The sequence below is a fragment of the Trichinella spiralis genome (assembly GCF_000181795.1).
Source record: "Trichinella spiralis strain ISS 195 chromosome Unknown Scfld2, whole genome shotgun sequence".
NCBI classification, from domain to species: Eukaryota; Metazoa; Nematoda; class Enoplea; order Trichinellida; family Trichinellidae; genus Trichinella; species Trichinella spiralis.
In genome coordinates this window covers 3,117,859-3,144,233 of record NW_003526941.1, presented here as the reverse complement: position 1 = coordinate 3,144,233, position 26,375 = coordinate 3,117,859, and the positions used below count along the sequence as shown (strand labels likewise).

The following is a 26,375-nucleotide window of genomic DNA, read 5'->3' as shown; positions in this document are numbered from 1 at the left end:
ATCATAAGCTTGAAAAATTCAAATGCTACAAAATATACACTTCAGTTTCACTTTTAATCAAAATAATAAGTCTGTAGTAAAGAAATTCTGAAAAACAGATATTCAAAAATATTACAAATTCACATTTAAATATTTAGCAGTAAAGACTCGTAGAATAGAAAGTATGTTATATATTGTTGGAAAATGCAAAATATCTTCGTTATCTTTGACAGTGTGCCATTCTGAAGGAAACGGTGTGGCAATTAAATGTAAGATCCGTACTCCTGAAAATGCAAATTCAAAAATAAATGTTACTTCACACAAACACATACCTTTCTCTAAAAAAGGCAAATGATCATCTTGAATGAAAGTATTTATCATTAAGTCATGGAATATTGTGGGAAGGTCATATATACAATTTCGAGAAGCCTTTAACTGCCTTTCGGTTTCGGGAAGAACAGTGTAAGCATTCAGCACAGAATAAGGATAGTGATAATAAAATGTTGACCCTTTTGCACCAATTAAATCCAACAGCACAAATAAATCCTAAAAGCCATTCTTTCTGTACAGCTAAATTCATAATAATACTAAAATGCTTATTCTCTTACTATTCTATCCAAATCTCGATTTCTCGGGGAATAATATTCAGGATACGGACGCTTTTCAAGCTCTTTTACCATGTATCTAGAACCATATAAAGAATCTGTATCCGACCATTCACGAAAAGATTCTTCACCATCAAAAAATATCAACTGCAACGTTAAATCCTAAAATATAAATGTCATAAAACATTCCATATGACGATGTGCAAACGTGTAACATTTTACCTTACTCTTACGATTATATATGACGTTTCGCAATGACGCAGCAATGTCGAGAAGCATGGCACAGGGAACAGCAGAATCAGTGGCACCAAAAAATTCAAAACTACAAATTCTCTCATTTTTACTTCACAAAAACGAAATTTAATATATAAAATTCTGAACAAATGTAAAAATTTCAAAAGGAAAATGCAGTAAACATGACGATACTCATGATCATGACCATCATTATTAACAATTATTATTTTTCTGAATACCTGTAAAAGTCAAATAAAATAAACAATTTTTCTCGACTTAATTAATTGAAAATTCAAACCAAATCAAATATAATAAATCAATAAATCAATCAATAAAATCTCATCAAACCAAATATAATAAGTTCAATTGAAATTCCATACTTTGGTCTGAAATCTTTTGAATCGTAATGACAAGCAAGAATTAAACGTCGTGGAATTAATGGATCCAATGTACCCACTATATTAGTAAACGTCTTCTGCCCAACTACAGTTTGTTGCGTAAAAGTGGTCGATTCTACCTTATATCCAAGAGCTTCTAAACTTTGTGTAATGAACTGAAATAAATTCTTTTTTGCAGAACTAACAACAAATTTCGTTCATCTGATAAAATTACCTCTTGAACTTTTTTATGGTTCCGTGATCCAACAGGACGAGGAATAAGAATATACTTCAAGTAATTCCGAAAACGCTCATGGTCACTCAACGCACACAATTGCAATAACTGCTCTTGCTCATAATTACGTATCTGATGTGTTGCCTAGAATAAAACAAACCCTTCTTAAATAAGAATAAACTTCTAAAAGAATCAATTTATTGTTTAACATAAACAAACAATTTGACACTTATTTCAAATATTCACGTTTTGCAGTCGGAAAGTTATACCTGTGTCAATTTCCAGTTATTTTGTGATGGCTCACAGAAAGAAAAAGAAAAGAGAAATAAAGTACCAAATATGAGAAACATCTCGAAAAACAATCTGTTTCATCAAATGATCTGGTTAGTGAATGACTGTTTTCGATTAAATTAGGTTTAATTGTAGACGAGACATATGTTTGCTGAAACAAACAGGTGAACAAGCAGTTCTTTCAACAAGCAAATTAACAAAGCTACTCATTTTTAAACAATGCTCAAAGTGGCAAAGCCTTAACAAACATTACATCAAATGACGATTTTTAATGTTATATAAAAGTACAGTAACGCTTACGGTAATGTATTAATGAAAAAAAATAATCTAGTCAAATTTTAAAAGTCTGGAAATCGTTGCTCCTTTAGCCATTACTTTACTTTCATTATTCTCAACATTCTATATGAAATGGAACATTATTCACTGCATAAAATAAAAATTTCTACATAATTAAAACACAAGTATAAACAGTTCTCAATAAAAAATTAAAAACGTAAAAAAGATAAAGTATTGGCACTTTGAATAGATCAAATTTATTCCTGAACATATATATATATTTTTTTTTTTAATACATATTTTTAATAATATTTAATTTTAAAGCAATTTAGCAAAGAACAATAGATACTGTAACCATAATCATCATTCCTTTATTCATTATTAAAATAATTATAAATATACCAATTTAATGTATTCTGTTACTTTTAAATTAAAAATTAAATTTATATGATTTTTATGCCATTGGAATTTGTAAACAATAATTAACCTATTTTCTTTGTTATACGGTAATTTAAGTAACTTAGGTACTTGTTTTCGCGCGTGAAATATATACAGTAGACCTTTTGTATTGTTCCTTGTTTTCTTATACAGCGAAGTTGGTCGGATAGCTGAACATGATGGTACGCAGGGTTACTCGATCTTACACACGTGCTAAACAAGTTGAAGATTCGACATTATCAACTCCTTCTATTCCAGTTAGGCGACAGAAGCGATGTCGTGAGATTAACGAAGGTATTGCCAACTTTGAACCGTCAACAGTTCAGTTTGTTCACTTTCTTTCAATTTATTTCAGAGGAATTTGAATCAGGGAAAAAACCAAATAAAGAAGCCAGGTCACTGCTGATCAGTTCTGAGAACTTTTACTCTCGCAAAAATGATAAACTGACGGATACTCCGAAAGATGATTCGTTGTTGTTAACGCCCAAATTTACCAGGAAGTCAATTCCGAAGTCTTTGACTTTTGAAAATGATTTGCTTAACGAAAATCGGTGTACTACAGAGAAAAGTGAGTGGTAGTTTGTATTAAATTTGGCGCATTTCATTTCTTGAAAGGCGAAACAGTTCTCTCTGAACATTTATGATATTTTTTAGATGAATCTGTTTTGAAAGCAATGAAGATGTTACGCTTTACCGCTAAACTGGATATATACTGTCGAGAAAAAGAAATTGATCAAATATCCACTTTCATAACGCACTGCATCAAAAATGAAAGTTCAGGAAGTTTGTATATTGCTGGATATCCAGGGACGGGCAAGACAATGTCGGTCACAGCTGTTATAAATCAGGTCAAGGTGAGTTCACTGTTTTCTCTATATGAGCAGTTATTATTTGTGGTCAACTTTTTAGAAGACTCATGAAGATGTTAATATTGTGTTTTTGAACTGCATGAATGCTAAAAGCCCTCTGAATTTGTTCCGTCTTCTTGCTGAGAATATTGGTTTGCGTATGAAAGGAAAAAATGTTCAAGCGCTTATTTTTGCCTTGGAAAAACATTTCAAAAAACTGAATCACGCACTGTAAGTAACACATTTTTCACAATTTTCCTGGAACATTTGCAATATTAACCGTATTTTAGAATTATTTGCCTGGACGAGATAGACTGTCTCTGCGGCAATAGCAATTCAATGTTGTACCGAACATTTTGCTGGCCCGATGTTAGCGAAAAAATAATTTTGATTGGTGACATTTTTGCTTTCCTTTTGTAAAAAGCACGTACATTATAATTTATTTGTTCAGGCATTGCTAATGCGTTTGACATGATTGACCGTGAATTGCCGAAGTTGAAGTTGCAAGCGAAGAAAACACCTCAACTGTTGCATTTCACTCCTTACAGCAAAGATCAGGTGGCATTTATTTTGCAGAAAAGACTTGAGGTTGCTTTTGTTATTTTTACGTTTTCTCCGAATAAGTTCTTACACAATACGTTTACAGAGTACAGACATTGTTGATCGACAAGCTTTGGAATATTGCGCCAGGAAAGTATCTGCTGTTACTGGTGACATTCGAAAGGCACTGGATATGTGTAAAATTTCTCTGCAAAATGGCTGTGCTTCGGCATGCAATGATAAGAGCAAAGTAATAGACAGTGCCCATGTGGCGAATACAGTTACAGAGGTGTTTGAGCGTCGGTTTGAGCTAAGTGCTTCGACATTGCCTTTCCAACAAAAGTTGATCCTGGCTATCATTTTGCGTATGCGTCGTCGGAGTCGGCGAAAACAGTTCTCCGTGATGACGGTACGTTGAAAATAATTTAGCTTAGCATAAATTTGATTTGGAATCATTACAGCTATACAAAGATTACACGACAGTGTGCCAGAAAGTGAATGTGCCGAAATTGACTTGTTCTGAAGTGCAGAACGCGTGCGAGCTAATGGAAAGCAATAGTATCTTGGTATTGGCGAATAAAAGCAAAGAATACAAGGTTAGTAATACTTTGGTGTTGTAATTCCCGATTTCACCCAGTTCTTACTATTTAGTTGAATGTTGAAGAAGAACGTGCTCGACAGTTTATCCAGGACGATGCTAATATTATTGGTATATTGCAGGAGAATTTTTAATATGATTGCCCACTTATTATTTACGTCTCTTTCTGTTTATCACGAATACTTTATAAAGAGAACTGTGACATGATAATAGAGCGTTGTTATAACATAATTGTCAGAATCATCAACATGCCTCCAAAATTAGAATAACAGCCGCAAATAAATATCATTTCCAGGAAAAAATTACTCAATTTTATATTATAATACAATAAATTAAAATTAAAATATACTGTCAAAAAAGACTGCTTGAAAAAAAAGTTCTTTTTCATCATTCAATGTAAAACAGTACTTTATAAGTATACAGTAAATATAACTTAAGTATCATAACATGTAAAAAATTATTCAATAATCTATTTGTCTAAACTTGTACATATATTTCGCCGCAGATTAAATTTCCAATTGAAAATAATTACATTTTCATGATTACTATGGTCAGTTTTTGGAATATTACATTTACAGTATATGGTAAATGATGAATGTGCAACGTTGACAAAATTTTCTAACAAAATTGTTGTGAATGTGAACTGATTGATATATGCAGAGACTTTACTTGTAATGACAACACAATACCAAGCTAATGTATAACGCACACGATATTACACACACAGAGAGACAATGCACACGGAAAGAACGCGGGAACGCACCTACGCACGCACAGTGGTGACGTGGAAAACTACTGCACCTACTGTAATATGTTCCTGCGTGTTCTTTTTGCAGATACTTTTGATCGCATAAAATTGCAATGCATTACAAAATTCATGACAAACAAAAAATTACACAAATTGTGAAAATTTGACAAAAATTTATGAAATTCTTGTGAGGGAAAAATTGTACTCAATATTCAAATTGACAGTTAGCAGCTTAGCTTATCAAAGTAATGTAAACTATACCCAAAAGTGACTCAGTTCGTTAAATAAATGCCTAATGCTACTCGATTCGGCATTAAATTTAAACAGCATTCAAGAGAATGATTATAAAATGTAAGAATGGACATACAGAAACACTCGAATACGAAATAATAAGTACTGTTATGTAAAACATGCTACACATGAGACGATGGCAGCTTCTAAATGCAGTTGATGCACAACATGAGTGAACAAATTGTTACCAGAAAGAGCAGTAGTAAATATAACAACCAAAATTAGCCAGTGGTGGTTGATATTATTAAACAAAATCACTGCTTTCTTTGTTTATTACATTATCGAGCTTTTAATTTAACTCTATCAGAGCTGTGAATTAAGTTTAAGCAAAAATTACAATTTCGATTTACAATAAACAATAAACTTACTATAATAATGAAAGTGTAGCTAATGTGCAAACTTCCACGAGAATCTTTACTGGTCGAATTAAAATGAAACTGATCAAGTGCAATGGGAAATTCATTTAGAACAATTTCTTGAAGATAAGGCTTGCACAATAAATTTGCGTAAAGCATACAAATCAAAAATTTGCATAACGAACTAAACGCATGCTAAATTACTCGACCCACGCGCTATGCGCTATGCAACGACCCCCGAAATTTTGAACTGAGTATCAAACAAATAAATAGTTCAATTTGTATTCAGAAAAAGAACAATAGCGGTGTAAAGTAAAAATTTGTCATATTGCTTACAGCTCAGCTATACTTCATTTGCGATAATCTTTTATAAAATTCACTGATTTATTAGAGTTCAACAATTTTTTTCATAATGCACACGGATGTGCGGGCATCACAAATGCACATCACTTGGCAATGTAACTGAAGTGTACAAAAAATTATTATCGCACGAAATTGTTAACGCAGACGGCAATAGATGAGTAAAATTTCTGCAAATAAACTGCAAAATTTCTTCCTTGGAATGAAGATCTTATTTTTTTGAATAAGTTACAATCAAATTTATTGTGCAATACCGCCTTCCCAGATCCAAAAGCTAATACCATGCCATATGTACTCTGGATATTTTCTTCTTGCCAAAAGGTCGGATATGTCAGTTGTATTCTGAACTTGCAAAATTCCGTATCGACTGTTGAAAAATTCATATACTGGTATTGTTGCGTTGCACACATTTTCCCCATTTACAGCATATCCAATTTTGCCTTGTGGTACCCAACCATCAGCTATACGTTGCTTTAATAAATTTTTATCTATAACGTAATAGTTACTATTAAAATGAAAGCTGTAAAGCTGATATATTGGTTTCAGAAAGGGACAGCTTTCATCATTGAATTTTGCTACTTTTCCAATAATTCCCAAGTCACTGGTACCACTGGTAATTTGCCACAACAAAATTCTGTAATCTGCCGTATCCAACACATTTCTAGACATTGGCTGGTTATATAATCGTACCAATGGAATTAGCTCACCTAGTAATGAACATTTAACAAATTTACTATTACGCGTAGATGTATCAGTAAAATAATTTATTTGTGTAACATTAGAAATGAATTATTGAAATTTCACTCACTCGGTTGTGAACCGCAGGAATCAAAACCACTAGAACCTTTGGCACCTGCAACAAGAGGCTTGTAGTTTTGCAAAATAAGAAAGATCGAACTTTACAGCATAAATTGGTAATGCATGATGATTTCTTGCTACTGCAAAAAATGCATGGTCCTGAACCAGGATAATAAAGAAATGGACGATGGTGAAAATTGGCCCTGAAAAGTAAGTAAAAATAGGAAATGTTGATCATTATTGTTGTAATGATCTTTATTACTTGTAAGTGTAAACGCAGACACCGAAATCCGAATCACCACATTTAGCTCTACCACAGCCGAGGTATTCTGCTTGATACCAGAACATCTAAACAGCAAGTTCACCAATATGCAATTATGAATGAAGAAAAAAGTTTGTGCAATTCACTTGTTTGCCGTTGATGCACCGTTCATTGTCAGCTGTGCTGCATTTGTCGTCATTATAAGTGTAAATATTTTGAAAATCCTGCCAAACATCTTGAACAAAATTTATCGGTGATACTTCCGTAGTAGTGATGTTGGAAAATGAAATGCCGTAAGTAATATTATCAGGACGTACTCTCTGACAAGTGTTGGCCAATTGTTGAGCAATTCGAGCGAATTTATTTTGCCATCCACGCTAAAAAAGTGCTGTATTTATGCTTCAATTCGATATATTTAATGAATAATCACAAAATAACTGTAACATTTGAAAAATATAATATTACATATGTATTGAAAAGCATAGCACTTCATTATTGGAGTTCAGAAATTTCAACTTACAAAGCATTCGGAATTTTGAGCGGTGAAATCAGCTCTGTACAGATTGTGATAAGTAACAAGCTCGGCTTGCTCTGCTCCAACGAATGGATTTGGAATACCTGAATAATGAAGGAATTTTGAAAATGAAAAATTGTCCATTTGAAAATTATTATTACCCTGTTCATTTGAAAAGGCGACAAACAAAAACTCAAGTGAAATTATTCCGATTAAGTACATTTTGAAGTGGTTGATAAGACGCGTTTTCAGCAGTTATTTATTTTTATAAATTCAGGTGCACAGTTCGTACTTGATGCGGACATTCCAATTTATTTGGACATGTCAGATGTTACACTAATGCAATTTCTTTTGCATACTTTCCAACTGAAGCTGAATCATCGTTTTTCTGTCATTAGAATCGAAATCAAATTCATATATTTCACAATTAATAATTCACTTATGATCAATAAAATTTTCAACCTATCACTTTTATAAATGCAAATCTTCATCATACAATATCTCATTATATCCTATTATTTGTATTACTTATTGTATGAAATGCTCAATTTGATATAAAGTAAGAAATAAAAAGTAAAATGTTTATTAAAACTCATATCTGGATCATAAAATTCATATTGGTTTGAAAAAGAAATTACACTGTTGGACAAAATATATTAAACTAAATTTATTTTCTTTTCGAATTTTAATGTTTTCTTAAAATTATCAAAATAATATAGCCATAAGATATAAAAAATTGTTCTGTAAGCATTCGATTTTGTCAAAAATGATGTTAAAACGTAAAGACATTGTGATTATGATGTGCCATCATGACGTATAAAGAATTTCTCAAAAAAAACAAGCAGTCTCTTAAGCGGCCATGACAGTATGTCAGCTATGACAATAAAATACATTTCTTGTAAAGTTTTTAAAATTCAAATAAAAAATATTTTTAAGCTTCTCTTTACAAGGAAAAAACAACCTAAAAATTGGGCATATTGCGGGTCAGCGCAATTTTCCGTTCCAGTAAAATTTGTTCTAAATGCAAGGTAAATTAAAGAATACTTGCACAAACATTTTATTTTACAAAAATTCCTTGTTCAAATTATAAAAAGTTTTATAAATTACTTTTTTACAAGTAATATTTACTTTTAACATGCATACGGTATTAAAAGAAAATTATGTAACAGTAAAAATAAAACTGCTGTTTTACTAAACGTCGACTGTTTTTGCATATGCTTTCATATTTTTTTATTATGAATTATATAAAAAATATTATGATTTTATATTATATTAATTAAAATGTTGAATATTCCATTAAACAAAATTACTCTCGTTTGAAAAATATTTTAGTACGTTATATCACCACTATTGTGGCGATTGCACTCCTGTTCAGCGATTGTGCAGTTTTTTACAGTTTACTAAAAGAATATTTTTCTTTAAAATTAAGTCATCTCATAAAACGAATCCAATGTGAAATGACATTTACTTACATGCGGCGTAGTAATATATATATATATATAAATTGACATAGAATAAAAAGTGATTAAATAAGATGATGCAATAAAAATAAAGAAATTAATATAAAAATAAAAAAATACTCTATCAAAGCAGTGTCTTAAATTTAGCGAACAGTTTTTGAAATTTTACTTTGTTTAATAGATAAAATGATTCATTTCAAAGTGGCATATTCAAATGGAATTCACATTTTCATTTCATTTAAGGATTCCACAGCCAAAAACTTATACCTTGCCAACTCAAATTCCCGAACATACCATCAAGTGCGCCAATAGCAGTTGCAGGTTCTACTTGGATGATTCCACTATTTTTAGCGTAAAATTCATACATTGGCATTGAAGCACCACACAAATGTTGAGCAGAAACCGCATAACCAATGATTTCTTTTAAAACGTACCCTTCTTGTAGTCGTCGCTTCATCAAATCTCTGTTTACCATGTAATAATTGCTAGTTGCTCTTCTTGCAAACAAGCGATACACTGGAAGCAAATAAGGGCATGCTAAACTTGGCCCGAAGGCAAGTTTCCCAATTATTCCGAGATCAATCATCTTCTTCCGTTTTCTGAGTCTCTCTATTTCAGCTGGATTTGTAACTAGGTAATTTTGTGTTCTTCTGTCGCTCCAAAATCGGTGCAAATTCACCAGATTATCTGAAAAAATACAACAAAATCATCAAACAAATGCACTTTTGACTTTTTAGATTTAAAAAATTCACAACTTCACTAATGACAATGTTCAATCAACAATCACTTTTAATCAAATTCAGTCAGATGAATTTAAATAAAATAGAATCAGAAAAAACAAAAAGAATAGCATGCTTTGAACTCACTTAGAACACTTCCGCAGCTTCCCAAAGGCTTGTCAAGATAATGAAGATGACCTTAAAGCATATAGAAAAGAAATATTTTATCAATTGGTTTATAGCTGCAAAAGTACAGTATTATTCAAATAATTATTTCAAAGAAAAATCACACAGGACTTGCATTTCATCTGTTACAAGTATTATTGGATAATTGAAAAGAATTTTGCTTTACCATTGTTAATATAATTAAAACTGATACGACAAATGGTAAATGGCAAACTGATAATTTACTCACTTGTTGTTAAGGAATTATCCAAGGTGGATGATGATGCCGTTGAATTGCACACTGAAAGAAAAAGACAACATTATTAAGAAGCAGTTAGTAATTTGCATATCAAACTCGTTTCTTTTTGAAAGTTCTTCTTGTTCATTTCAAGAGAAACATGCATAATGGAATTATTACTAAAATTTTGTAATATAAAAATTCATCAGATTTGTTCTCTTCTTGTTTTATAAAAGTTGAAATTACTTTGCAGTCAAATAAGCGCAAACAATAGAGATTCCATTTTCACAAATGCTCCTTCCGCATCCTAATTTCTCTACTTCTGACCAAAATATCTGGAATAAAAAAAAGAATATTTTGAGCAAAATTCAAAGGAAAAAACGATGGAAATTCATACTTCAACATCTTGGTTGTGATTTTTTAATAAATTTTCTTCGGAAATGTTCGCACGACAATCATAATTACGATAGAACAAGTTGGAAAAGTTTTTCATAGCAGAACTTTCGGCCATTTTAATGCTGCTACAAGAATTGGCCATCGTTTGTGCGTACTTTTCCAAAGATGCATCCCATTGAAACTGTAAATGAATGATTAAGAGCAAAGTATTGTTTTGAAGAAAAATGAACTTGTAAGAATAATTTAGAATGGAAAATATGATAACATAAATGCTCACTTTGCAGTGTCCTCTAATTCCAAATGGTATATTACATTTGACTTGATCCGAATTGAAGAACAAGTTAATCTTTTCTGCCTCGCTAAAAGAAACAGGAGTTGCTCCTGTAAAATAAATAACAATTCTGTTATTCTGAAAGAGAAAATTTAAATATAAAGGTAATACTCAGGGTGTAAGAATATCCGAAAGAGACTGTAAGAATTAGAAGTAAAGCTAACAATACCATGGCAGTGAATTCCGAATTGGACAATTTGACAAGTTTAGATGAAAGACTTTTATAGAAAAAGATTATTTAAACTGGCATATTTGCTCAGAATCTGCAAATGCTCATTACTATTTCGCATTTTTTATTTTTCATTGCTTCTTCTGTTAACCATTTCAATGCTGAAAGTCGCGTTTTAATGATTACCTATTAAATGAACAGCCCTGTCAATTAACAAAACAAAAATGCTTAAAGTGGACAGCAAAGTACAAGCGAAAATCTATGAAATTCAAATATCGCAAATGATATTTCGTCAGGCTGATTCCTAAATTGGTAATGAAAGTTTTATGCAAATGCAGCATCAAAGAAAGAAAGAAAGAAAAAATTAAAGACATTCAAGTACAACAATTCACTGATGGAATTCATTAAAGTTAATTTGTATTACAGAATTGCTGCCCATTTTAGAAATACGCTTTGAAAATAATTTTTTCTTCATTTTTATTTCTTAAAAAATAAAAAGAAATTTATTTGTTAGAATGATTTTAATTGTTGAATAATATTGACTTAGCACTGCTTTATAACGTAAGCAGTCGTCAAAATGAACACACTCTGTTATTATGATGACATAACTGTCTAGACACGATTTTTGCAAAATGCAATTCAAAAAATCAGTTTTATTTATTAATGGCAACTAAGCAACATAAGAAGCTCATTTTTGAATTATTCCCAAATCCAAAAGCTGATGCCTTGGTAATCTAATTTAGTGTATTGACCAGCTAATGCCCCTGGAGCTGTACTTGGCGCAACTTGAACAATACCGTTTCCTGGAGAGTAGAATTCATAAATTGCAACTGATGCGTTGCATAAGTGCTGAGCAGGTACAGCATAGCCAATAACACCTTGGTCAGTGTAACCTTCAGTCAGGCGTTGTTGCCTCAAACTTGAATCAATCATGTAATAATTGCTGGTTGCACTTGCAGCGTATAATTTATAGATCGGAGTCAAATAAGGACAAGCGGTACTTGTTTGAAGTGGAATTTTACCGACCGCACCCAAATTGGAAGTTCGGCTTTGAGCGCTCAGTGCACTTATTTCAGATTGACTTGTAACCAGATAGTTCTGCGTTAAAGCGTCGCTCCAGAAACGAACCAAGTTGACCAGATTAGCTTAAATGTACAATATTGCATTGAGTGAAAATAAGGCAAAATAAATGCAAATTTTTCAAATAAAAAAATATTCATATGAAGCAGTAGACAAAGAAAAGGAATTTCACGTTACGTTTGCTAAACATGCATGCATTCAGGAAACGATACTAAAAGAACTGTCAAATGTAGATTTCTTGGAATATTCAAAAGAAACTAATAATCGTGAACAAGTGAACTAGGCTTACCTGGCTTTTCACCGCATGACGTAACAGAAGTTGAAGGAGTTGAAGAACTATCAGAGTCGGGAATGCCTGAAAAAGAAACACACTAAAAGCATCATCAACCGCATAGAAATGTCAGTCAATTTACAGCAAAGTCTTGCTGTGCAAACTGTTTTGTCTGATGGACAATTTGCACATGGTCCCAATGGATCTCTGCTGTATGGACGAGTTTGCAAAGAGCTCCTATAAAATTTAAAACAAATAATACACAAAATTCAAATCAAAACATTCAAATGATACTGGAATGTATAAGCGCAGACAACAAAATCTCTTCCTGTACAGTTGGCTCTTCCACAGCCCACTTTGTCTCCTTGATACCAAACAATCTATAATTGTAGCATTCCATTTGCACAGAAGTAATATTTTATAAAAGTAAAATATTTAAACCAATTATGAAATGATAATTAACTTATTTAAAAGTCGTACCTGACGACCAGTATCACAATCAGTTTTGTCAGCTGGATCACACTGGTTAGTAGTCGGATCATAAAACAAGCTAAAAGAATTTCCGAGGGTTTCAACAAAAGATTGTGGTGTAATGATCGCTTCAGAAATTTCTGAAGAATAAGCCAAGCCATAAGGTGGGTTGGCAGGGGCAGTGCGATTGCAACTATTCGCTAAACCTTGAGCATAGGATTCCAATGTTGAATCCCAATTAGTCTAAAAGTAACAATTAGCCAGGCAATCAAGTGAACGTTATTGCACAGCAAACGGTACAATTGAAAATTCTCAAATTTCTTATCCATTGAAAGAAAAAATCATTTTACTTCATTTTTGAAAGCAAACTGGAATTTAATTTCTTAATTCGAAATAGTATTCATTTATTATTCATTTCAATTACAACACAACAATTTTTGCTTTCATTGTTTTTTGATAAAGATATATATTATTATATCAGAAACAGTGAAAAGTATTAAATGTTTAAAAATTGGAAAAAATGAATGGAATTTTTCGTTTCACTTGAAAAATATGAGGAAAAAGAAGCTCTACGTACAAGACACTGGACGTTCGACTGATCCGTGGCGTCTCCTCTTACAGTGTTGTGGACAGATACCATCATCAGTTTGCCCAAATCATTGAATGGCTTCGGTGTACCTTTCACAAACAAACTCTGGCTGATTATTATTATTATTATTATCGAAAAAAGAAAAGAAAAAATTATACCTTGTTGAAGAGAGAGTTGGCTTAGAGCGAATAAAGCTGAGAAAAACAAAAAGCAATTGGTCATTGTGCCACAATATCCGGCGATAATTCTTGCAGCTTGCGATTTTATAGCTGAGCTTTGTTTGAACTTTCTCAGGTGTGAGACGGGACTTTGTTTTGACTGAAGTTATCCCATCTGTGTGCATTCTTTTACCAATCCACAGCAACGTGTTCCGCTTCAGCTGTTGCCTGATATGCGTCTGCCATTGTTTTCTGCTCTTGTCAACATAAAGCTTTCGTCGACTTGGAACATCTAGACAGCAATTTTTTCCCCAAAATCAGACATAAACAAACAACAATTCCATTGTGCAAGCATTTGCTAGAGCGGTGTCGTAAAAAAAAGAGAAAAAAAGAAAAGCCAGCAAACAGACGACAGATTGTGATCAAGCTGCTGTTGAAATTTATTACAATTCTTCTTTCAACTTACAAATAGCACAGCATTGAAACAACAAATCAACATATTAAATATTCATATTCTTTTTTTTGTAAATTTTATTTCAATATCTAGTATAAAAAAATAAAAATTTAACTTGTAATTTAAAAGATAAAACCACAACACATTAATTGCAATTTTCAACCATTAATTCTATGGGCAATATAAAAATTCAAAAAAACCAATTATGATAAATAATAATTTTCCATTTAAAATGTTTCAAATAAAAATTGTAGCGTTAATTTAATTTCAATTGAAAAACAAATTCATTATTTTAAAAGAAATGATTTTTCACAAGCATTTTTCTCAAAAACATTCAAATCAATTTCACGGATTATGAAAAATTTTATCATTTAAACTGATAACCATCTACATAAATGATTTTATTCTTTTTCCATTATCATCAGAGTGACAAGCAAAATTGAATTCGAAGTACGCATTTGGTTTTCCTTTGGCAACAAAATTCCATTCTTTGCAAATCTAATTACAGCAAGCTTATGCAACAATCATACGTCGTGGCGACGTTTGTTTTCTAAGCAATTATTGTTTAATTTCGTCTGTCTGAAACCAATGCACGAAGAAACCATTCCTATGTATAAATAAATATACATAATTTAAATGCACAAATGTGATTCGGGCATTGACGATGCTTCATGTATGCACTGCTAGACGATTTCAACTATTCAAAACAACAAAATGAGATACTCAAAAGCTAAAGAAGCAAACAAACCATTTTGTGGAGCAGAATTTTCATAATTGTTTCACAGTTTACAATGCACATATTGCAAAATTGTATCATGCTTTTGAAGAAATACTCGAACAGTTTCCTTCTATCTGCTTGCTATAATTTACATATGATTACAAAGTGTTTCAAGAGAGCTAAAAAATTTTTAACATTCTTTGAAAATTGCATTCAACAATGCGTCATTACGTTACAACAATAATTTGAAGTTTATTCGAAACAAGACCCAAGAGTAAGGAAATGTTTAGAAGATATAGTTCAACCAATATTCAAACTTCACCTGTGAAGCACAGCTTAATATTTAAACAGTACATTGTTGCCCAAACACTTAAAAGGACAGTTTATTTAAAATGGCAATTTCCCTACTGTTCCTATCTAATTGCTGTATATGAATCTTCTTCTCAGGGATATTCAAATTATGCTCAAGTATTTATCATACAATGTAAATACCTACAATTTCAACTGCATCCACATTTGACAGTGTTCATTTATTTCATTGTACAACGCTCATATGTTCGACATTTTATGAAAACAACTTTTCAATCTGTAAGAGGATTTGGTAACTTATGGTGAAAAAGATTTAAAGTAAAAGTCATTTTGTGCGGAAATGTTTGCGGAAAATTTGTTAACGTCAAATTATTAATGACTTAATTTGCAAAGAAAGACTTAACGTTAGAAAAAATTTTTCACTAAACGATAAAAATAATTACAGATCACGTTCAGAAAGTGAAAAATGGGAAATAATTTTTCCGTACATAAAATTGAACATCTCGATTAATTAAATCATTTGCATCGCACGGCACGCAAACAATATGTGACAAGGAAAAGCAACCTTGAAACTGTCAAATCAACTTGTCAAGTGAGAACATGTTGCAAAAAAAAACGCACCCTCGTATGACGGAAATACTTCACCAGATTTTAACAGATGCGGGAAAACTATTTTTTAACAAATCAAATCAAACCAAGAAAGCAGTGTAAAAAACGAAAAACAACCTCTTCCTCCTATCCTATTATTTGTACTTTGTGCATCATAAAATTAATTTCAGCATTTCCAGAGGGAAAAAATAGTTTTGCAAATTTGCAATTATAATTGCAGATAAAATTTTTACAATTTATACTATACACTTCATTCAAAGCAATTAACCAGAATTACAGCACATCCACACACCTCTCTACCTATGTTGGTGTCAGTTGCACAATGCGATGCAATTATCCGAATAAGAATAAAATGAAACCTCAATTCGAAGTTGAAAAACCGGCAAAAAGTTCAGTTTAACAGTTTCTGATTCTTGTAATCTTTGTTGCACATCAACGACAGAAGAAGTATACCCAGTGGGGATGCAGGAAGCATCGCTTTGACAGATCTGCAAAAACTCGTTGTTGCAGCCGTAGGCGACGAATAGAACTTGCGACCAATCGTAGCAAACAGATCAGTTCCGAGGGGTTGAAACCGGGTCGAAAAAGGTTTATATAAAAATCGAAGTGAAAAGCAAATCAAATCATTTCCATCAGCAGTTATGCATTTTCAGTGCTGTAGAAGTTCAGTGGTCAGAATGATGGTCGTCCGTTTGTTGTGGTTTGTCGCGGCCGTTGCGTTTCTGCTGCACTGTGGACATGCAGGAAAATTCGAATGCAATGACGAATTCGAAAAATTTTTCCAATGCTTTGGAGATAATGTGAAAACAATTTTGGCAGACAGTCAAAGTTGGGAAGATCGCAAAGCAGCTGCCCTCAAGTGTTTCCACGAGTAAGTTTAACGAAAAATAAAATTCAAACTTCAGACAGCATCAGATGATCATTAAATTTGATGGAAAATCGCTTAAAATATAATTAATTTTTCGTTAAGCAACGACTGCAAAGCGCCAACGCTAAATTATCAAGAAGATGTTGCGCAGATGACAGCCAAAGACAAGGACAAAACAATGACATTCATAAATTGTATAAAAGTTACAATTAACCAAATGGTGAGTGTGGTGGAAAAATGCGTGGCCAATACAATTCCCGGTTTTGAGTTTCACCAGACAAACAAAGATCCACCAATTGATAACAATATGGAAAACTCATACGCGTATCAATCGTAGACGTTAATTCGAAGGAACGTTAATTTTGCATGACAAAACTTTTCACTTTTCAGCTATGCAATCATGAAAATTGGTTCGGCAGCAAACAATCCAGAAATGTGTGAAGTTGAAAAGCAATCAAAAGTGCAACTCTGTTTAAAGGGGCTTTCGTCGAACCTCACTGTTGATGGTGACCAACGCATCAAAGATGTATGCTCAAAGCGCAATGAATGCTTTGCAAAGTACATTAACAATAATGATACTTGTTGTCAAAATATTTTTCACATATTTACAAAGTTTTCGCATACTTTAAGATTGGATGCAATTTGCCAACAGAAACATCAAGAGATGAGGCAGCTGATGAGAACGTGCAGTTGTTCGGGTTTGGATATGGAACAATTCAAGCCAGATTTGATATCTTGCATGGGTGGACATTTGGACGATAACAAAAAAGTAACTCTGGGAGCGATTCTGCAACGAATGCACGATAAATACTGCAAACGAATGGAAGAAATGTCAAGAGTATGCAAATAATGTTCAATTCTCCTTACTTCGGCTAATCTTTTCCCCTGATACGCTCGCAAAGAATAATTTGTGTACACTGTAACCGTTGAAATTGAAATTATTAAAATAATTTCCTGAAACTTTTGCAAAAAAGTAATCTTTTCGCTTTTTATTAATAAATGCAGAAAACTGCTTGCTACATTTACAGATACTATTATTATTATCATCATATGCTGGTGATGAAATTTTTCACTGTGAAAACAACAGCCAAACATTACAATTGCTACTAGACAATTGATCATACGCATTTACATTGGTGCTGAAACTAGTAAAATTGTATAAAGTTAAAATAATAAAATTGTCCAAACTTATTTTGAAACAGCTCAAATTTTAACAACATTACCATACCCATGGAAATGCTATTTATACTATGATTTAAAAAAAATTCATTTTTTCCTCATTTACGAATAAATAAATATTTCAAAAATGTGATGCATGCAATTTTCTTCGCCAATTTAAAATCGCAATTTAAAATTGTACAACATAACTGTGACTGAAGAGAAAGTTACAGTTACATAAAAATATGAAGTAAACATTAAAATATCATAAATTAATCATGGTAATTTTTGACTGGAGCGGAAAAATTACGCTTTTATTCCATCGCCATGACATCTGAAGGACATCACTGCAAGGTTAGCGGTTGATAGTTTAGTAATAACACTAACAATTCAAGTTCAGCCAGTCTAATTTCGTTATTTAAAGTAATACTGCCCCGATTATCCATTGCTAAAACTCGTTTCTAAATGCAAGCATGAAAAAGAACTTTCTTAAAAAATTTTGACAGATATAATTAATACCATGTTCTCAACTATAACGAATAAACACACCATAAATAAAGCCAAGAAATTCTGAAACACGCACATAAACATCAGACTCAGCTGCAGGACAAGATGACTTCCAAAGTAGCCCTTGCAATGTCCACTGGCCTTTGTAATTTTGAATGAACAGCGGCCCTCCTTTGTCAACCTCAAAATAAAATTTTCTTAAAATCAATCCATGCATCATTTACATCAATGATTTTTTTACGTAGCATCTATCCTGCTGCAGTTCGTCTGTCAATAAAACATTTTTGCCTTTTTCCGCTGAAGAGGACTGAGCTACTGTACGTGTTATTTTCTGCGTTAATGCGTTTCTTCTTTTCGAATCTTAAAATCATCTTCAAGTATATTTCATTTTTACTTTCTTTATATAAAATATTAATTAATTAAACCAGTGACTTGATTATTCTCATGTTCAGGAGAACATTTTAATCATGCTGCATCCTATCTCTTATTCATGCATTCATCACAAAATATTCAATCTCACCGAATAATTATTTAATAAACAACAAGTGAAATGCAAATTAATTAATAATCTTTTGAACAAATTTACCTGAATATAAACCAAAACCGACGCTCAGGCATGAAACATTTTCTTTCAAAAAATAATTTAAAGGTGGCAAGCAAGCAACGCCCGTCCAATTTGTCTGCACCACGCTTTCATTCAGTCTGAGCAATACAATACTACTTGGTATAATAAAATTAGTATCATTCATGACTGAAATTGTTGCAATTTTCCTTCCATTATCAAAATTATTTTCAAAATAGTAAGCCTGTTGCACTTGTCGCAATTGTTCGTGATGACAATTTAATTTGCCAACGTCATGCACACCAACACGAACCATGAACGACTGAAAGTTCTGATTCTTGCTAAATATTACCATATTCAATATAATTTGGTTATTTTTTAAAAATAATCTTTCAAGTGCTCACCCTTCAAAACAGTTAGAAGTTGTGATCATCCAGTCCGGTGAAATTAACGTTCCGGCACAAAATGGATCTGTAAAATGTCCTTTTTCTACAATAAGCAGATTCCATGGCCAACTATGAGCTCGTGCTTCTAACAAACGACGGCCAACTTTAGGTCCCGATAGATCAATATTTTGGGCAGCGACACTGATGCCGCATTTCTTGCTCAGAAAATTTTGATGAGATGTACACCAGTGATTGTTTTCATCTGATCCATCGCCACAATCCTTTCTCCCATCGCAAAATTTTCTCATCGAAATGCATTGCATTTCATCGGCACAGAGAATTTCATCCGATCTACAGAATGCTAAACAACAAACATTGGAACTATTTTTTAAATTTAATTATCTTTTTTTCTTTCCCTAACTCCCTTATTCAACACAATAATAATGAGCTAAATAAGCTACAGTACTTTGTAAAAATAAAATTGCTCAGTAGCATTAAAACTACCTTTGTAGAAAGAAATTAAGAAAAATTCATGCAATATGTATAATAAAGGTAATGAAATTCAAAACTGAACCCAAACAATTGATAAGTTTCATTTGATATATTCATATATTCTTACCTAGTTTAGGGAAAGCTCGAATTTCAATATGAAAACCTTGGCCGGATGTCTTGCCTTTCAGTTTTGTATACTGTAAAGTGAGGCTTTGTTCTGAAAATAATTTTTTAAAAAGGACATCTCAAAAATGCATAAAATTTTTTCCAAACCATGAAAAATCATCGACATAGCAGAATTCATGGTTCCCCAAAGCAGCCGTTCGTGTGTTTGATTTGGGCCAATTCGCATCGTTTCCAAACCTTCTTCAATGTTAAACGATCGGAAAGTGACGTTAAAATGTTCCATTTTTGACGCCTATGAAAAAAATATATAAATTAAAACAAAATAAATAGATAGATAAGCTAAATGAATAATAATAACAATAACAATAACATTGTCCATTACAGTGTTACTAATTGAATGAAACTAATTGTTCGGTGTAATTTTGAAAGAAAATATTTGGAAAAATAATTTAATTTTATAAAAATATAAAAATCCATTAAATTTAAATGAAAAATACATACCGTGTTAATTTTCACTTTACAAAAGACCTCTCGTTTGGTGACTGCCGGATAGTTAGGTGAATAAAAATGAAATACATCTTGAATGTGCAATAAAGTGTACTCTATTCCACAGAGTGTCGGCTTTGGATACTGAAGACTTAGCTGAATTTCAAATCCAATCCAACTAATTTTGTCATCACTGATGAATTCAATAGTCAAGTACAATCCATTCTGTGGTTCAATGTAAAAGTTGGGTCCATTTTTGCCACAAAATGACCCAAACGTTTCTGTCTCGCCGTCGTCAGCGTCCATGCGTATGATGACACGATCAAACAGACACTGAAGAGATTAATTTTAATAAAAAAATTAATGGGGAAAAATAAAAGTTGGGGATAATTTATTTTTACGTGGTTTTGTTGAGCAGCTTCCAGTTCAAAAAGCGCAGATTTGACAACTAGCACCGCGGCAACGTTGAGTCGAACTTTCCACTTACAGTAAGCATTGGGTGGATAGTGGCCAAGTTGGAAGTCGGGCGACAGGATGCTTACTGTTTCATCAGCCAATTCCAGCTCACCACCACAAACAACCGGCGGAGGAGACGGTTTGGGCTTGGGCGTTGGAACCGGCGGCTTGTCCGAGCTAGTTGACCATTTCAACTCGAATCCACTGTCCTCGATAATATTGTCGGAACAGAATTCTACAACCAGGTCTGCACTTTTGAACAGAAGTTGATCAATCGACGGCAAATGATGATTGCAGAAAATTTTCGAATTTGTAATATTCCTATTTGAAAAACTGCAAACATTGCCCAACTGGCTGATTTGTTCTCCCGAATATACCGCAAGCCAGTCATGTCTGCAGGGAATTTCGGCATAGCCCTCTATTTGAAACGGACGTATGATCAACTGAATATACTGAAAATTGTCAATTTATAATAATAATAAACTATATCAGTAACAATTCCAAAAATATATACTTTATTAACTGCGAACGTGGATCCGTAAATATTGAAACGATACTTTGAATTTGGTTTATATTTTTCTTCATACTGAGGAACTGCAACGTAACCTTGTGGAATGTAAAAATTCTCTACATGAACGTCTTCTTCACCAAAAGCAACAATACACCAGAGAACTGAAAGATAATAATCAATAAATTAAATTTACATGTAATTAACAAAAATTTTAATCTCACTTAAAATAAAAACTATTCGCAAACTCATCACTGTTTATTACTTCCAGTTTTAACAAACGGTATTTTACAATACATTTACTATTTTATTAAGTAGAAACTTTTTAAGGGGGTGGAAAAACAGATAAACTTCGAGTAATTGTCAGGTAAACATAATAATTCTCTTGCCCTATTGAATGCTAATAAAAGTAAGAAGAAACATTCAATTTTCTCAAATATGATTATCAGCAGGTAACGTTAATTTAATACTATCGATCAACATGGAAGTTTTATCGTGCATTTCAAATGTTAAAGGTAAAGTTAATTTTCTTCATCATTCAGTGTAATGTACAATTCCAAACAACATCATAAAATCAAAATTTCATCGATCAGTAAAACGTGATCATTGTAAATAATACAAAATACTTTTTGACCAGCGACAACTTTTACTAGAAAAATGACATGTTAAATGATATTCGCATGTATAAATATTTCAACTGCTTATTTATTTTAAATTAACGCTTATAAAATTCAGTACAATGAGTTAACATTTTACTAAAAAATTGCTTTCGAAACATAGTTTCATGAAAACACACAAATCCTCAAGAAACGAAGCATATTGTATCAACAGCTTTTACTTCTACAAATAAGTTTCGTAAAACAGCTTTATAATCTACATAATCTAATATAAAAATATACACGTATAGTCAATTTTAAAAATATTTCATTTAATTTATAGAATGGTTGATCAAATTTAATCAAATCAACAATAATTTCGAATTAATTTACTTATTTTACAAATTTTAAAGTTGCAAACAAAAATCAACAAGCTGGTATACGGTAGGAAGTTTAATGGATCGCTAATGATGAATGAAAATATTACAATAATAAAATAAATTTTTACAAAAAAATATTTTTTATAATTTTTTTAAGTCTACGCTGCAAAAAATGTTCAGTATTTGACAAGATGCAGATTATTTGAAATATTCAATGGAACATGATTTTTTATAAATTACTGTAAATGATGACGTATCATAAAATCAAATTTTTTTCGAAAACATCTTATTTTATGTGATAAAATTATCAAATCTGACTGAAATGGAATGTATTATAAATGCTCTTTCCGAATTTCACCATATTCCAAGTTAACATTCCTGTTAAACGTAATGTCATGAAATTGGAATTTTTTTACGTTATAGCAGAAGTTGTTTTAAGTTGTTCACTCATAAAACATCCGAAAGTAAATTATAAATAACATAAATCAAATCACACCATTTTAACTGTATCACAATAATCATTGCACTACAATAACTATACTTTCTTCATCTGAAAGTAAGCGGAACAGGTATCGAAACGTCAACATTTTACTTGCTATTGTTTTCAGTTTTTTCAATTTTCTTTTAAATGTGTACCAACTGAAGTATGGTGAAATGAAGTAAATACAAAACCAAACATTTCGTTAGTTGAGGTTACTTTTATTTTTAAGCACAATAATGAACATAAGACGAAGTTATTTTAAAATCGACATTCAGTTTCGAACCATTCAGATTACATTAAAAAACAAAATTAATCATCAAATAAATGAGTTATCATAAGTTAATGATATAATGATTCATGTATAAATAAATACATGAGGGTAAGTAACTGAAGTGAAAAAGAAGATAATTATTCGCCTTTTTCCTCTTCTTCTTCTTCATCGCCCTCTTCTTCCTCTTCTTCACCTTCTTTTGCGCCAGCCTTATCCTCTCCTCCTTCGACAGGGGACGCTTCTTCTTCTGCAGACTTAGGTGCTGCAGCTTCTTCCACAACTTTACCTTCTTCACCTTCTTCTGCGGCAGCTCCTTCCGCAGATTTCGCCTCTTCCACAGGCTTCGCCTCTTCCGCTGGCTTCGCCTCTTCCACAGGCTTCTCCTCTTCCGCTGGCTTCGCCTCTTCCGCTGGCTTCGCTTGCTCCACTGGTTTCGCCTCTTCCACTGGCTTCGCCTCCTCCACTGGTTTCGCCTCTTCCACTGGCTTCGCCTCCTCCACTGGTTTCGCTTCCTCCGCTGGTTTCACCTCCACAGGTATGGCAGGAGTTTCCGCTTCAATGGTAGGTGGTACCACACCTTCGTAGATAACTTTCATCGGATAACGTTCAGTAGTAACATTTTTAGAGTCTGGTGATTTCCAAAAATCTTGTGGTTTAACACATCTGTAGTCCGGAGGAAGCGCAACACAATGCAACGTACAACGATCCTTCGCTGGTGGCGCCCCAGAGATGGCCAAACAACGGACTTTGATGTATTTCTCACCACCTGGGGATAAAATTCCCATGGGAGGACGAAACTTGATACCATCCGGACGGGTAGTACGGAACTTGAAAGCTACACGGAACTGAGACATGTTTGTCACTTTCACATCGATGTTCTTCGCTTCGTTGAATGGACCTTTAAACACCAACATACCTTGCGGTTCCACGAAAATCTGTCTCGCTGCAGAAACAAGAAAAGAAGAATTGAATTCCATCTCAAACGGCTTACGCACACAACGATAAAAAATTCGATAGCGAAACAGAGACACAGAGAGAAAGAGAAAGAACGAGAGAGAGAGAGCAGAGAGAGAGAGAGAGAGAGAGGTGTGTTCTCGCCAAAAGCAAAACCACAAACTGAAAAGAATTTACGCGATCGCCCTTTATATAGGGGAGAGACTTTAAAGCACTTTAAACAATACCACTATAAAATTTAAAAGCTTGATCATCATTTACAGTGTACATTAGCCAACTTTTTGATGTTGAATTCAGCCCTTATATAATTAAAATAATTAATTAAAACATTCAATAATGACTAAAAACTATATTAATTATAATTAAATTATTTTAATTTACAATAAATTCAGTAACAGCAAGGAAATGCTACTGGTATTCGAAAATTGACTTTTGATTGGTTGATTCTGATTGGCCCGTCTGTTTTCAGGAAAAAGCTACGTAAACTTTATTGTCTAATGATTATAATTATTGATATATAATAATCATATATTTCACTTTTTATTTTATTTAGTAAAATTTGTTCAAATCGGAAGATCATCGTGTTAAATTGCTATTGTTGTTAAACTGAACTTGAAAATTACATTGCAGTCTACAGTGCACTTACAGAATTAGTTTGGCTTGCGGTTTGAAGTGGTTGGAATTGATCATGTTTACTGTGCATTTTATGTTTTGCTAATTATTTATTGACAAAATGCGTATAATTATCATATAAAATGCACTTATAAGTTTCATTATTTTATGTATTTATTAATGCTTCCTTTTTCCGATTGAAGGCTGAAGAAAGAATGGCTACAGAAGAAAGTGTTCCAGCCTCTGCGGAGCTGTCTCACCAAGAATCGGCTGTCAAAGTGGAAAATTCTGTAACTGAGCTTCCTCAGGCATCGGCGATGGAAAACAATGTTGAAATTAAACCACCTGTGACAGATGCGATGGAGGCGGAGATTACCGAACCACCATCAATGGTGAATGTCCAACCGGAGGAACATTCAGCAGAAAATATCGTTTCAACTGAAGCGATTAAAGTAGAAGTACAGCTATTTTTACGTTATTAAAGAATTTTCTGTGCAATGATTCATTTTAAATTAAAATGCAATTTGAATCAAAATTCATTCTGAATTCAAGTATCAGTAAGTACAATGAGTATTTAAATCGAATTTTAATGACTTATTTTTTATTTTGAATTCCAGTGTAACTGAAATTAACTTTTAATTCACTTGGCATATTTTCACTTTTTAATTAGAAAATTCTTTCTGGATAAAATGGATTATGATTTAAACTGTGTTAAATTTCAGGAATCAGAGCAAGCTGAACAACCTACGACAAAGCAGTCATCACTGGAACCGACATCATCACCAGCTGCGAGCGGTAGCGCAGCATTTGCTGTGCCTACCAGGCAATATTTGGATCAGACCGTGGTCCCCATACTGTTGCATGCGCTTTCTGCATTAGCTCGCGAGAGGTTTGTTTTGGCCAGAAAAAGCTGTTTGCTTTGCCTATGACATTTCTATTTTTATATAATTTCAGACCAGTGGATCCAATTCAATATTTAGCAGATCATTTATTAAGAAATAAAGAACGTTTTTCTGTAGCATCTACTGGTGGTGCCCAGAACGAAGTTAATGGAGGTGCGAAATGAATGAAAAGAAACCAACGGCAGCTTCCAGCGTTAAATTAACATTGTCATTATTTTAATAGCTTATTTTGGTTGGTTTATGATATTTACTTTTTATTTTTGAACTTTGATTATTTGCCATAGTAAGTAGTATAATTGCTATTTTATGGCATCAATTATTATGGTATGTTGTATTGATTAAAAAATGCGAAATTTACATTTTCAGTAAGAACTTCAACCGCTCTTTTCTACTTTTATGATTATTAAAGTAAAATTGAAAATAAGAAATTTCTAACTTAATTAATCACTTAATTTTTGCACGTTTAACAGATTGTAATTTTGGAAATGTTCAGAACGTTTTATAATACAATACATTGTTCAAAGTGTTATGCATCTGTGAACAAATTAAAAGATTTTCCATCTCCAGTGTAAGGAACTTTAATTACGCATAAAAATTCAATGGCATATACGCCGAAAAGGAAGCAAATCGTAAAATGATGGTAAATTTACAACTACAGTAGAGGCAATGTAATTGATAATAACTAACTGAAATAAGCTAATGAATCTGTAGCAAAATAACCAAACAGCAAAGCATTGTGCAGA

At 32.5% G+C, this 26,375-nt stretch overlaps 7 protein-coding genes across 7 annotated transcripts; 4 read left to right on the top strand and 3 right to left on the bottom strand.

Moving 5' to 3' along the window:
- Positions 1 to 111: 111 nt before the first annotated feature.
- Tsp_03182 (glutaminyl-peptide cyclotransferase) lies at positions 112 to 1,780 on the bottom strand. Its single transcript, XM_003379476.1, has 7 exons — positions 1,700 to 1,780; positions 1,431 to 1,574; positions 1,199 to 1,371; positions 807 to 906; positions 588 to 746; positions 312 to 525; positions 112 to 263 (listed from the first exon to the last, which is right to left on the bottom strand). The coding sequence occupies exons 1-7, from the start codon at positions 1,778 to 1,780 to the stop codon at positions 112 to 114; spliced, it is 1,023 nt and encodes a 340-aa protein (XP_003379524.1).
- Positions 1,781 to 2,614: 834 nt separating this feature from the next.
- On the top strand, positions 2,615 to 4,555 carry Tsp_03181 (cell division control protein 6). Its single transcript, XM_003379475.1, has 9 exons — positions 2,615 to 2,729; positions 2,791 to 3,003; positions 3,090 to 3,289; positions 3,345 to 3,514; positions 3,574 to 3,677; positions 3,735 to 3,871; positions 3,930 to 4,232; positions 4,285 to 4,419; positions 4,475 to 4,555. Exons 1-9 carry the CDS (start codon positions 2,615 to 2,617, stop codon positions 4,553 to 4,555), a joined length of 1,458 nt encoding a protein of 485 aa, XP_003379523.1.
- Positions 4,556 to 6,416: 1,861 nt separating this feature from the next.
- On the bottom strand, positions 6,417 to 13,405 carry Tsp_03180 (conserved hypothetical protein). The gene is made up of 15 exons (XM_003379474.1): positions 13,401 to 13,405; positions 12,722 to 12,816; positions 12,598 to 12,663; positions 12,026 to 12,373; positions 11,006 to 11,109; positions 10,730 to 10,909; positions 10,579 to 10,667; positions 10,450 to 10,511; positions 10,345 to 10,395; positions 10,077 to 10,127; positions 9,505 to 9,897; positions 7,757 to 7,854; positions 7,402 to 7,613; positions 6,985 to 7,177; positions 6,417 to 6,848 (listed from the first exon to the last, which is right to left on the bottom strand). The coding sequence occupies exons 1-15, from the start codon at positions 13,403 to 13,405 to the stop codon at positions 6,417 to 6,419; spliced, it is 2,379 nt and encodes a 792-aa protein (XP_003379522.1).
- Positions 13,406 to 16,567: 3,162 nt separating this feature from the next.
- Tsp_03179 (hypothetical protein) lies at positions 16,568 to 17,517 on the top strand. The gene is made up of 4 exons (XM_003379473.1): positions 16,568 to 16,758; positions 16,858 to 17,079; positions 17,146 to 17,281; positions 17,386 to 17,517. Exons 1-4 carry the CDS (start codon positions 16,568 to 16,570, stop codon positions 17,515 to 17,517), a joined length of 681 nt encoding a protein of 226 aa, XP_003379521.1.
- Positions 17,518 to 18,439: 922 nt separating this feature from the next.
- Positions 18,440 to 21,735, bottom strand: Tsp_03178 (putative Low-density lipoprotein receptor domain class A). The gene is made up of 10 exons (XM_003379472.1): positions 21,702 to 21,735; positions 21,443 to 21,600; positions 20,874 to 21,380; positions 20,488 to 20,805; positions 20,134 to 20,278; positions 19,988 to 20,077; positions 19,387 to 19,729; positions 19,007 to 19,323; positions 18,662 to 18,780; positions 18,440 to 18,601 (listed from the first exon to the last, which is right to left on the bottom strand). The coding sequence occupies exons 1-10, from the start codon at positions 21,733 to 21,735 to the stop codon at positions 18,440 to 18,442; spliced, it is 2,193 nt and encodes a 730-aa protein (XP_003379520.1).
- A 1,015-nt stretch (positions 21,736 to 22,750) lies between these two features.
- Positions 22,751 to 24,013, top strand: Tsp_03177 (1,4-beta-cellobiosidase). The gene is made up of 4 exons (XM_003379471.1): positions 22,751 to 22,876; positions 23,123 to 23,145; positions 23,287 to 23,725; positions 23,834 to 24,013. Exons 1-4 carry the CDS (start codon positions 22,751 to 22,753, stop codon positions 24,011 to 24,013), a joined length of 768 nt encoding a protein of 255 aa, XP_003379519.1.
- A 932-nt stretch (positions 24,014 to 24,945) lies between these two features.
- Tsp_03176 (dosage compensation protein dpy-30) lies at positions 24,946 to 26,039 on the top strand. The gene is made up of 4 exons (XM_003379470.1): positions 24,946 to 25,182; positions 25,453 to 25,619; positions 25,685 to 25,785; positions 25,999 to 26,039. Exons 1-4 carry the CDS (start codon positions 24,946 to 24,948, stop codon positions 26,037 to 26,039), a joined length of 546 nt encoding a protein of 181 aa, XP_003379518.1.
- The last annotated feature ends 336 nt before the right edge of the window (positions 26,040 to 26,375 follow it).